At 46.1% G+C, this 11,172-nt stretch overlaps 6 protein-coding genes across 6 annotated transcripts; all 6 read left to right on the forward strand.

The window, feature by feature from the left end:
• Positions 1–120: 120 nt before the first annotated feature.
• On the forward strand, positions 121–798 carry LSM04_004451 (Armet protein; the record flags this gene model as incomplete). Its single annotated transcript, XM_067336726.1, has 1 exon — positions 121–798. One exon carries the CDS (start codon positions 121–123, stop codon positions 796–798), a length of 678 nt encoding a protein of 225 aa, XP_067190996.1.
• A 1,133-nt stretch (positions 799–1,931) lies between these two features.
• On the forward strand, positions 1,932–3,836 carry LSM04_000069 (uncharacterized protein; the record flags this gene model as incomplete). Its single annotated transcript, XM_067336727.1, has 1 exon — positions 1,932–3,836. One exon carries the CDS (start codon positions 1,932–1,934, stop codon positions 3,834–3,836), a length of 1,905 nt encoding a protein of 634 aa, XP_067190925.1.
• A 1,492-nt stretch (positions 3,837–5,328) lies between these two features.
• Positions 5,329–6,078, forward strand: LSM04_002179 (Short-chain dehydrogenase/reductase SDR; the record flags this gene model as incomplete). Its single annotated transcript, XM_067336728.1, has 1 exon — positions 5,329–6,078. The coding sequence occupies one exon, from the start codon at positions 5,329–5,331 to the stop codon at positions 6,076–6,078; it is 750 nt and encodes a 249-aa protein (XP_067190961.1).
• A 617-nt stretch (positions 6,079–6,695) lies between these two features.
• Positions 6,696–7,097, forward strand: LSM04_005045 (uncharacterized protein; the record flags this gene model as incomplete). The annotated part of the gene is made up of 1 exon (XM_067336729.1): positions 6,696–7,097. One exon carries the CDS (start codon positions 6,696–6,698, stop codon positions 7,095–7,097), a length of 402 nt encoding a protein of 133 aa, XP_067191007.1.
• Positions 7,098–7,320: 223 nt separating this feature from the next.
• LSM04_003042 (uncharacterized protein) lies at positions 7,321–9,780 on the forward strand (the record flags this gene model as incomplete). The annotated part of the gene is made up of 1 exon (XM_067336730.1): positions 7,321–9,780. One exon carries the CDS (start codon positions 7,321–7,323, stop codon positions 9,778–9,780), a length of 2,460 nt encoding a protein of 819 aa, XP_067190975.1.
• Positions 9,781–10,010: 230 nt separating this feature from the next.
• On the forward strand, positions 10,011–10,736 carry LSM04_006521 (uncharacterized protein; the record flags this gene model as incomplete). Its single annotated transcript, XM_067336732.1, has 1 exon — positions 10,011–10,736. One exon carries the CDS (start codon positions 10,011–10,013, stop codon positions 10,734–10,736), a length of 726 nt encoding a protein of 241 aa, XP_067191026.1.
• Between the last annotated feature and the right edge of the window lie 436 nt (positions 10,737–11,172).

Raw genomic sequence — 11,172 nt, forward strand, 5'->3', positions numbered from 1 at the left:
GAGAGAGAGAGAGAGAGATATGTTTCCACTTGATTACGTGTGTCTATCTATTTTTTTTTCTTTATTCTTCAAGGACAGATAGGAATTTCTCTAGGGGAACATATAATTACTTTTCACTCAATGCGTAATATTCTCTCAACTCCTCTGTTATTGCTCGTGCTTCTGCTGCTCTCTATCGAGTGCCTCACCGCGACGGCAGAGATGACGGAGCAGGACTTTAAGAGCATGAAGATCAAAGACCTCCGAAAATTTCTAGAAGAACGGGATCTGAGTTGTCCTGGATGTCAAGAAAAGGCGGACTTTGTGCGTATTGCGTTTCAGAATCGCGACAAGAAACCTGTCAGTGAACAGGGTAAACGTGATATACCCAACGCGCCTTTATGGAAAGTCTGGAAAGATAACGCCAAAGCTATCTGTACAGAAGTCGTTACAAAACGAGGGCTTGATTTATCGGGGAAACCGCAGGCTGATATCTGTGATGCAATGGCCTACGTTGCTGAAAGCTTTTTCATGCAACACGGAAAACGTACTGCGAACAAACTTCGAAAGAAGGCTGAAGACCTGCTGAAAACCTCGTACAAAAGTGTTTACTATGATGCTGGTCGGCTTCTGTTGGAGAAATTGGCAAACTATTGTTTTGCCTCTCCGAGCAATCAGGAGAAATGCAGCTCAGTTGGAAGTCTTACGTCTCTCATGGAAGGCACCAGCGTAATAGATCTCGTAAAGTGGATGACAAATGTCGGCATTGAGAATACCAACCCAATGTATGAGATCCTGGAACAGCGAGACGACCTATGAAAAATAAAAAAAGCAAAAAAAAGTATGAATATCTGTGGAAACTCTCCTATTCTACGAAAGAAGTGGTAGTGGTGGTGGGGGTATTTTTGTGCGTCTATGCCCTCTCCTCCAATATTATTTGTCACGTGATCGTTTTTGGGTTTTGCGCATTTATTGTTTACTAGTACACTTAATAAATTCTTTGAGAATTAGTTAGTTCTCAACTTGTTGGTACTTTACTCACCTTTTCCATGTTTTTTTCTTTGAGTTTTTTTTTTTGTAAATTAACAAGGCAGAGCAGACCTAGGACATTTTCTCCTTGGCTGAGAAATCCAATACACCAAATTCGATGATGCACATCAATTGGGAACATGGGTTTACCGTGCTCATCTTTCTGATCTAGATCTGTATGACATTACCTCTACCTCATGCAAATAGAGATGTAATGAATTTAACATTCTTGTATCTCTCCCACAAATAGTATGAGAAAAAATGTGTGCTTTTATCATCTCCAATTGCCTCTATGGATAGGAGATATGAGATTATCAATGATTTTAAGAACTTAAAGCAATTTCATAGATACTTTGGGTACGGTTCATGAGACCATAGTCACTTGGATCTCCCTTTTTCGATGAACCTGTAGGGAGGGGGGGGGGGGGCTATCGTCTAATATTGCTACGGGATTGAATATCACTTCAATATGAGTGCTATACCCCACAGCTGCACCCCGCACCTACCCCGTACCCCAGGGAAGAAAATTACAGCTAGGCCGTCAATCGCCAAGTTGGCGTTTGGGATACTCCAGAACCGGAAAAAAAAATTCCTCTAGCTGTCATCAGTCAGTGCATGAGTGGTAAAAAAAAAAAAGAAAACAATGGGGCTATCGAGCAAACTCAGTCTTACCGTCTATACTATGAACCATGATTGACGCAAAATCCTTTCTGAATAAACAGTAATTTTTTTTTAGAAAAAAATGGTTGCTACGGTTTCAAGTTTTACCTTCCAATAGCAATTCTCTAATACAGTTTCCCAAATTGCCTCATGTGTTCTTATATTTATTTATGTATATCTGTTCCTGTTTTTTTCTCCTATTAACTCGTCTTTGTGATTTCCTTTTCTGATTTGAAGGAAGTAGTGGTTGTTTATTTGTTTACATGGCCCCTGGAACGCAGTATCCACTGGGTGACCTGCCGCTCCTTGCAGTCATTCGCCGCTCGTCAAGCACTCCACCTTGCTCACCGCTGCAGGAGTGCGAAACAGGCATAGAGCCCGCACCTACGCAGACTTCACCTGCCCTGTCATGGGTGTCTGCAGAATCGCTCGACAGCATCATCACACTTGCCAACAGGACAGAGGAGCAGATGGAGCTGGATGGACTGATATATCGCCTCTGCCGCTCGTTGTACCGCGTAGCGACACGAAAGTCTGCAGAGATGCACAACAAAACCACTGACGAGCTTTCTGCGGTGCCGAACGGGGACGGAGGAAGGTTTCGCAACATGCGTGGACACAAGGACTGGTGTCCGCTACGTCACCTCTTCGACCCCAAGAACTACTACAAGGCGATGGGGACGTCTAATCCGCATGTGGGGTGCACGTGCCTTGAGGATTCTCGAGGAGGGTTAAACGACCCAGTGGGTGTCTCACAGTGGCTAGCGGATGAGCTGAGTGTGACAAGGCTGTCGGGTGGGAACAGTAATCACGTGTACCGCCTGGGGCACGCATCGTTCCCTGGAAAGGCGATTCTGCTGCGGGTGTATGGTGACGGGGGTGGGGAGGTAATAGATCGTGCGCGTGACACAAAGGCGATGCGGTTGATGAGCAAGGCTGGGCTAAGTCCTGCTGTGTTGCATAGCTTTCACTGGGGGCGTGTAGAGGAGTTTATGGATGGGGTGCAAACATGTACGACTGATATGCTACTGAGATCTCCGGCGCTGTTGGCCGATATATACGAGGGACTGTGTCGCATGCATGGGTTAGATGCCGCACCGTTTTTGCCGGAGAACATGGATGACGGTTGTTTTCCCGGAGTAGACAAGACTCGGCGCAGGGATGTTAATGAGCTTGTTTCTGCGCTGGAAGGACGGCAGGGGTACTACAGCACGATGCTGCGTGAAAAGGCACTGGAGAGCGTGTGTCCGGCGTCGTTTGAACGTGTGAGCCTCCGCCTGCTGCGCTTGATGTACCCACACGTGGTGAAGGAGCACCGACAGTTGTTGGTAGACTGGCTGGCTGGCGAGATCATGTTTGTGCGTGGGGAGCTGCAGCGGCGGGATATCCCTATTGTGTTCTCGCACAATGACTTGAACCCGGGCAACATTCTGTTGTCGCGGCGGAAAGTGCCAGCTGGGATGCTTGAGGACGATGGACTGCTGAGCAGCGAAGATGAAGTGACGGGTGAGGTTGCGGCGGAGAGCACTGCACTGTCGACCCGCTACTTGACGCGCAAGGGGAAGAGCAAGAACCTTGTGGAGCGCAATGGGTATCTTTTCATTGACTTTGAGTACGCTGACGCGAACTACCGCTGCCTTGACCTTGGCAACACACTGTGCGAGCTGGACTACGACTACACGCGCGGCACGGAGGTGGGTGGACCCGGGTTCATCAAATTCCTCTTCGTGTTTCCGCCGTCGTCGAAGGCGAAGGCGTGGCACGGGCTGGGTGAGGAGTACCCGCGCATGCCGGAGCTTATACACGACGCATGGCTGCGTGGTACTGCAGGCAAGAACGATGATGGTGATGATGATGATGCAACAGACATCGGTGCTGCTGCGCTGTTGGCAGTACGGCGGTACTTTGCAACGCGTGACGGTGTGCCTGTCAGCGACGTCTCCCTTGGCAAGGCACAGCTGGGCGAGTTGCTGCTAGGCATGCTCGCGGCACATCTCTACTGGACACTATGGTCGATTGTTATGGGCTGCGTCCCCAATGAGTGTACGACGGATGCAGAAGCGTTTGCTGTGGGTGGTAGTGGCCTTGACTACATGCGTTACGGTGACTGTCGCCTGCGGGAGTACATTGCGCTGCGTCAGTGGCTTAGCGACAACAGATTCATCTAGAGAAAGAGAAGTAAAGGAAAGAGTGAAGATGGGGTCGGGTGTGGGGTGAGGAGAAATGCGCGTGATTATGTTAATTGTGTTTGGTGTGGCCACTGATATTTGTTGTGTACTTGTATTTTGTGAAAAAGGTTTCCATAAAAATTATATTTAATTTCAGTGGGACTCTACTTGATATTCCCTTGTCTTTTTTTTGCTAGCTTGCGAAAAGAACGGTCGAACCTTGCGTAAATTTTGTTATTATCTTTTCTTCTTCACAGTCTGCCAAAAGAAAGTTCTCTGAAAACTAACCAAACCCACTCTCACTGACCCGAGCGGGGAGCGGGTTAAAAGGGCTTCTCACCACTTCCATTTCGTCAGTTCTGTTATTTATTGGGAAAACAATTATAGAGAGAAAATATTGGGATGCAGTTATGTTCTCGGGAGGAAAAGTTTAGTTCTTACGGAAGATAATTATATTACTCTTTATTTCTTCTATTTTATTTGAGTTATTTTGCGTGAAAGCAAAGTTCAGATTATTCGCCTTGTTTTTGTATTCTTTTTGTGTTTGAATGGGTGTGAGAGTTGGCGGATGTAGGAAAAGACATATCATGATGTCTTGTTGGCTAATTCCCTTAAAATGCCCCTTTTTCACTTCGACCGGTATTATCATTGATAGCGTTTAAATGTGTGGGGTACTGAACCGTAATGAAGAGGTCTTTTTTTTTTGATTTCTTTATTTTGCTTTACTTTGTTTGCTTGTTTGGCGTTTTCCCCTCGCATTATTTTTTCCCTTCTTGATTATTCTAATGTCTTTGGCACTTTGTATCGAACCTTGCTCGTTCTTCTGTTCTTGTGTTCTTGTGAACCGCCTTTGTTTTTTTCTTTTTTCTGGTAGTCTTGGTTGTGTTGTGTTTATGCCGCGCAATGACAGAGGAAGAGACACACGCGTACGAGCTGCTGCTGCGTGAGTACTGGAGTCGCCGCGAGGCAGTTCGGCGTGAAGAGGGCCGTCTGCATCAACTGCAGCGTGTGATTCTCGCAGTACACAATGTATTGTGGAAGTGAGTGGATTTTCGAGCCTGAGCTTTAAAAGAGAACAAGATAGCATGGAGAAGAAAAACAGATGGTGCGAGAAAAAGAACGAAGCACTCGGAGATCCCACTGTGACAGTATTTCTTCACATCAAAAATCAGATTCCTTACAGATGCCTATTAAAAAGAAAAGAAAGAACCCCCTCTTTTGGTTTTCATGATTTTTTCCCCCTTTTTTATTGTTTTTATCTGCCCTTTCTTGCATTGTGTATTTGTGCACTTAATTCAAATCACGTTATATATATATATATACTCGAAGAGCGAAAACCTGGCAAAAAAAAAGAAAAAAAAAAAAACGACAGCTAACAGAGCAAAAATAACGGAAACCATGTTTTTCTCTCCCTATGTACTTTCCATTTCATCTCTTTTACTTGTAGTATATACATTTCTAAATCGCCTTAGTTTCTTATATTTCTCCTTCCATGTCTGTGACTCGAGTGGCGTTGGTAACTGGTGCCAATCGCGGTATTGGGTTTGCCACAGCCCGCAAGTTGGGACAGTGTGGTTACCGTGTACTTTTGGCGGCGCGGGACAAAGCTAGTGGTGATGCCGCCGTGGCGTCATTGCGTGCGGAAGGCCTCGATGCTCATCTGGTGCTTGTTACGATCACTGATGAAGCCTCCGTTGCCGCAGCCGCTCGTGAAGTGGAGTCGCAGCATAAGAGACTCGACGCACTCATTAACAACGCCGCAATGATGGATTACGATAACCACATCTTGCCACTGGATGTTGCTCGCATGCGGAAGGAATTCGATGTTAACTTCTTCTCAGTTGTCTCAGTCACCAACGCCTTTCTGCCGCTAATGCTACGCACATCCGACGCCCCGCGTATTGTTAATGTCAGTACACCGCTTGGCACACACGAAACGGTGGAGCACCCACAAAACAAGTACGCCAGTCCACTCTTCACGAGCTACAAATGCAGCAAGGCGGCAATGAACATGTACACGCACAACCTCGCCCACTGGTTGTCAACACAGGACGGTGTCGCAAAGGTGGCTAAGGTCAACGCGGCGTATCCAGGTTACGTGCGCACAGACATGTCCCACAACTCCGCAGAGGCACCGATGGAACCAGACGAGGGTGCCGAGACGAGTGTATATCTCGCCACATTACCCCCTGACGGACCTACCGGCGGTTTCTTCCACAAGAAGGAGCAACTTAACTGGTGAGGTGTACATTCTCTGTAATGTGTGCTTCTCTATTTTCTTGTTTTTTTTTCTCTCTTTTGAGTCTGCTATTTTAAGTGTGGCCCATGGATTGAAAAACAAAAAAAAAAGAGAACAAAAGGATGTACTGTGAATTACTGTTAGCTGTCTTTTCCTTTCTTGGAGGTCCGTGTAGTGGTGCTTGGGGTAGGTAGGTGGGTGGGCGCGAGGTATATAAAATGATTGTTGGCACTAAACGAGGAGAAACGATAAGATTGAAAGGAATAGAAAAAATGTCAGCATGCTATTCAAATGCATGCGCTGCCTTCTTTTCCATTTTATTAAGGTCTTGGAAGAAACATGCTAAAACAAAACAAAAAAAAAAGAAGAGAAAGTGACAAGAGTAAAATGAGCCGACATGAGAACATAAAAACTGAAGTGGGAGACTTTTTTTTTCTCCAGTAAAGAGTTTTGGTTGTTTTTCTTTTTCCTGGAAATGCCTTCATCCCTATACTGTTTTTCTGTAACCGAGTAATATTTTACTTTTTTTTCTCTTTTATTTGATTCTGCGTTTATTTATTTATTTTTCTGCTGAACTGGCGCGTCTCCTCCTCTTTGGCCTTCCCTAGTTAGAGAGGGGCATGCACAACAGTAAAACAGTTGTTGTGCGCACCAACGTTGTCCCTGAGGAGGAAGAAGAAGAGACGCTTGCCGTTTTTGACAAATCAAAGATTGTAGTGCATCCTTCACCAGTTCTTCCTCCTGTTACTGCTTCTACGTCTGCTGCTGATGGCGATGATGAATTTTCTATACCATACGTTACCCACGCAGCCACTTCAGCACATGCGGCCACTGTGCGCTCAGTTTCGCTAAAACGTCCGCGGAGCAGCAACAATGATGTGGAGGAGACCATCGGGATAAACCTTGATGCAGAGATGACCACAGCATTACCAGACGACACAGATCATCCACAAGATCGAGCTGCATATGCCGAATGGAAAGAGCGTGATGCAGTACGAAAGAAACAATTATTAGAGGTATGAGGATAGGTAAATGTGTCTGGAGGATAGATTTTTTTTCTTGTTATTGGGTTGCTTGCTTAAGTGCGTGATAGGGTGTGGAAACTTGGGATTCTATCAATCTCCTTTTCTCTCTTTATCTCTCTCTCTCTCTCTCTCTATCTATCTATCTATTCATTTTGATCGTCATTGTTGCACAGGCAGCAGTGAGAAATATTATTTCTTTCTTTTGATTAATTCGCTGTTGATGTCTTGGCCAGTGCGGTTATTAAATGAAGCCAATCGCAACTTGCAGGCCCGCATTGATCACGTAGGTGAGGATGTCCAGAAGAGGACTGCAGAGGTAGAGTCGCAGCGATCGGTCATTGCCCTCTTGCGAGAGAACTTGGCGCAAGTAAGACGCCATATCGATTCTGGTGAGCGTGCTACAAGCGAGCAGCAGGAGCGCCTGCGAGAGGGTGAAAATGAGTTGCAGGAACTTCGCCGGGAGGAGTCGCACTACCGGACAGAACTGCAGCAACTGCGACGGCGCCATGAGGAGGTGTGTGCGTCATTGCAGAGCACTACCTCTGTGCTGCGGACAAAGGCAACTGCTCTAGAAGAAGAACATAAACTCTCAGAGGCGCTGGAACGGACGGCACTGGAGATGTCAGTGGCACATGCGTCACACAAGAGTTTGCAAGAGACACAAAAGGAGGTGGAAAAGCGGCAACGGCGCCTGCAGCAAGTACAGACTTCATTAGTAAAGGTGCATGATGAGGTTCGCACCTTGCATAAGGTGTTGCTGCAGGAAAAGGACGAGACGTTGCGGGTACAGAGAGAGTTAACCGCATTACGGTATGATATCGAAAAAGGGAAACAGGATAAGGCAGAGTCGTTACTTGCAGTGTCACACGTGCAACAGGCAGTGATGGCGTGTGAGGCACAAACAGTAGCGAATGCAGAGAAATACACTGATGTGAAACATAAATTGGAATCACGACGTAATGTGCTAATGGAAATGCAGGAGAAACTCAAGAAGGAACGAGCACAACTACAAGCTATATCTAAGAAAACTGAAGAGTGCAGAAAAGATCAAGCAAAACTCGTCACACGCTTTCACAGTCTTTCTGTTGAGACATTAAAGCACGAAAACGCTACAGCGGCAATACAACGACAGCTTTCAGCTCAGTTAGATGTTAAGCGAGAACTAACACGCTCGCGCAACAGTGCCTTAGTTCTTCGAGATGAACGCTATATGCGACTTCAGGAGTTGATTTTGCGTTCTAGAGAACTTGATAGCCTTATGAAAGAGTCAAAAATTGATAATAACTTTCACTCGGTGGGGTGTTTAGAGAATACAAGGTTATCGCTTCAACGTACCCTTAAACAGTTGGATGCCCGGCTTGGTCATATGCATAGGGCGATGATGGATTGCTTTTCTAATATGAAAAGGGAGGGTCGTGTGGCAGATGAATTGAATACTAACATTATTAGGACGAAAGAATCTCTAGTTGCTGCTGATCGTGACTATGCTGCTGAGCAACATTCTCGTGAAGAATGTATAGCTCACCTTCAAGCTATGGAAGAGCGAATACTGGCGGCGGAGCAGAACCTGGCCCAAACGCGTGTCCTTCTTCGCGAAGGAAGTAAGCATGAACGAGACCTCATGGAGGGAACTGTGCGGGATCTACAGGCGGAAATTCACCGAATAACACGGGAGGGATATGCTCTTCGACGTGAGATTACACCACTGCGCTGTGCCTTGAATGCGCATCTAAAACTTCTGCAGGACTCAAAGGCCAAATTAACTCTTCTTGAGGAGGCCGCTCTCACGCGAGGGAGGGAGCTGACTTTGCTTCTCGTGGATAGTGAACGTGTGGTAAAAGAGAAACAGTCCGTTCTTCTTAAATACTCTGAGGCAATGTTTCATTTGCGCTCCGTCCGGCGCGTAGCCGAGTCAAATTTGGAGATGATGCGCGGGGTAGCGAGTGTTGAAGATATCCTCCGCGGGCAGGCGTCTGTGGCGCAGGAAGCACTTGTGGCAGATATTAAGAACGCAGTGGTGGAGCTCCACCTTGAGCAAAAGGCACAAGGTGAGTTGCAGACGGATCTCCGACGATGCCAAGGACAATTACAGCAGTTGAAGTCTCGTTACCAGAGCATCACAGAGTCTATGACCCGAAATCTTGCCCCGACGGGTGAATCGAAGAAGGAAGAGCTGCCCGTTGCATCCAACAATTCCTCCTTTCCAGAGGTTCTGCATGCGAAGTGTATCCTGCAATCTTCACTAACTCGAGAGCAATTGCGGAAACGTGGGAATTTCCTCGATGGACGCATCGTGTTTCTCGAACACGAGACGCGCACGTTGCGAAGCATGTTACATGCCATGCAAATGGGTGTTGGAGAGAGGCAGAAAACTACTCTAGAGGCCTCTAACCAGGGAGTCGCAGAGAAGGAAACCCTTTTACTTCGGGAAGGTGTAGTGGGTAGCCGAGAAGCATTGCGTGCGGAAGTGGATAAGGTAAATATCCTGCTCGAGCAATTGCAATCTCGCAGGAAGGATCTTGCTCAGCGCCACAAAGAGGTCAATAAGCGTCTAGTGGAGCTTCGGGCTCTTAAGGCTAACCGAGAAGTGGTTTTGCAGCGCCTGAGAGCACAGGTCAGGCGGACGAGGCAAAAGCCAAGTCACCAGAAGCAGTACCGACGTGGGGTTTTCGGATTTTGATGACACTAAAAAGAATATTAAGGAGGTATGGTCTGATGGTATCAGAGAAAGCAAAAGAAAGGGAAGAAGTAAAAAAAAAAAAATGGGTCTCATTTTAGGTGAGTGGAGAATGGGGATTCTTTCAACTATATGCATCAACCTGTACTGTCTCTTCAATCTGATTTTTTTTTATCTTTTCATAGGTCCAATAGATACAAATACACATACACACTCCTTCACACGTATAGGATATGTCTTTGTTTTTCATCGCCGTGACATTGACTAGTGTGATCTTGTTCAGCTTACTGGTGATCCTTATTGTAACACTTAGACATGCGAGGGAGACGCGCCGCAGGGAAGCTGTGAATTACGACACTAACCATCTGCCCAATTGGCTGAGACGCACTCAACATCCTGAGGCTTTGCCACATGTCACACCAACATATCCTGGCGTAGTGGACGCCTACGCACTTGTACCAAATAGTCAAATAAAACGATTGCGGGCCATGGTAGCACACACAGGTGGAAGCGAAGAAGAAAACAATATCCACAGTTCCCAGAACGTCACAGATGAGCAAGGACAACAACGACAACAACAACAAGAAGATCAACAGAGTATGGATATAGGGGCTGAAGAAAGAGAAAGGGAAAGTGGAGAATCTCTTTCTAGTTACTCCAGCAAGAACAGTTCTAGCGAAATATGGATACTGGACGGAGCGGAAGGCTCCACATCGCATTTCCCGCCTCACCTTGACAAAGTAGCTTCTTTGCATACCTGCAATAATCGACTCAAAGAAAGTATCACATTGCTGCGCAGACTATCATCACATATCGTATTTGGTAGAGCGACCTATGTGTCAGGGGAGGACGAGTGCAAGGGTGAATGCCATGTGGAACTCCCCGGTGTTGTAATTGCCGCCTCTGAATCGAACTCTTCATATCCAGGGAGCCCGGTGAGCGGGTCAAACTTGGGGTAAAAGGAGCTAAATAATTTGGTAATTGCGTTATCTCCAGTGCACGTGTGTGTTTGTGCTTCTTTGCTTTTGAAGGGCACTGTGGAGGTCAACGGCACTGCAAATCAATACGCACGTAACACGTAGTCACATAACATATCAATTAATCTTGGCTTTCTTAATTTATATATTTGATGTATACCATCTGAATGCTTCTTTCAGTTGTCTTTTTTCTTCTCCCGCCTCAAGTTACTTTTCTGTGGTTTTTTTTTTCTTTGCCACTGAATATGGTTAATAAATCAATTTTGGGTTTGTGCCTTATACACATGAATTGTTTGCCAAACTGCACCATTTTGGTTTATTCCAGAGTGTTGAAAAATATATTGTATGGACTAAAGTGCAGTCAAATCCGTCTTTGGGCTTCTGTGAGAGGCGACTCTAAAAGTTTCTAGTATAACCA

This window comes from Trypanosoma melophagium, assembly GCF_022059095.1.
Source record: "Trypanosoma melophagium isolate St. Kilda chromosome Unknown ctg25segment0, whole genome shotgun sequence".
NCBI lineage: Eukaryota > Euglenozoa > Kinetoplastea > Trypanosomatida > Trypanosomatidae > Trypanosoma > Trypanosoma melophagium.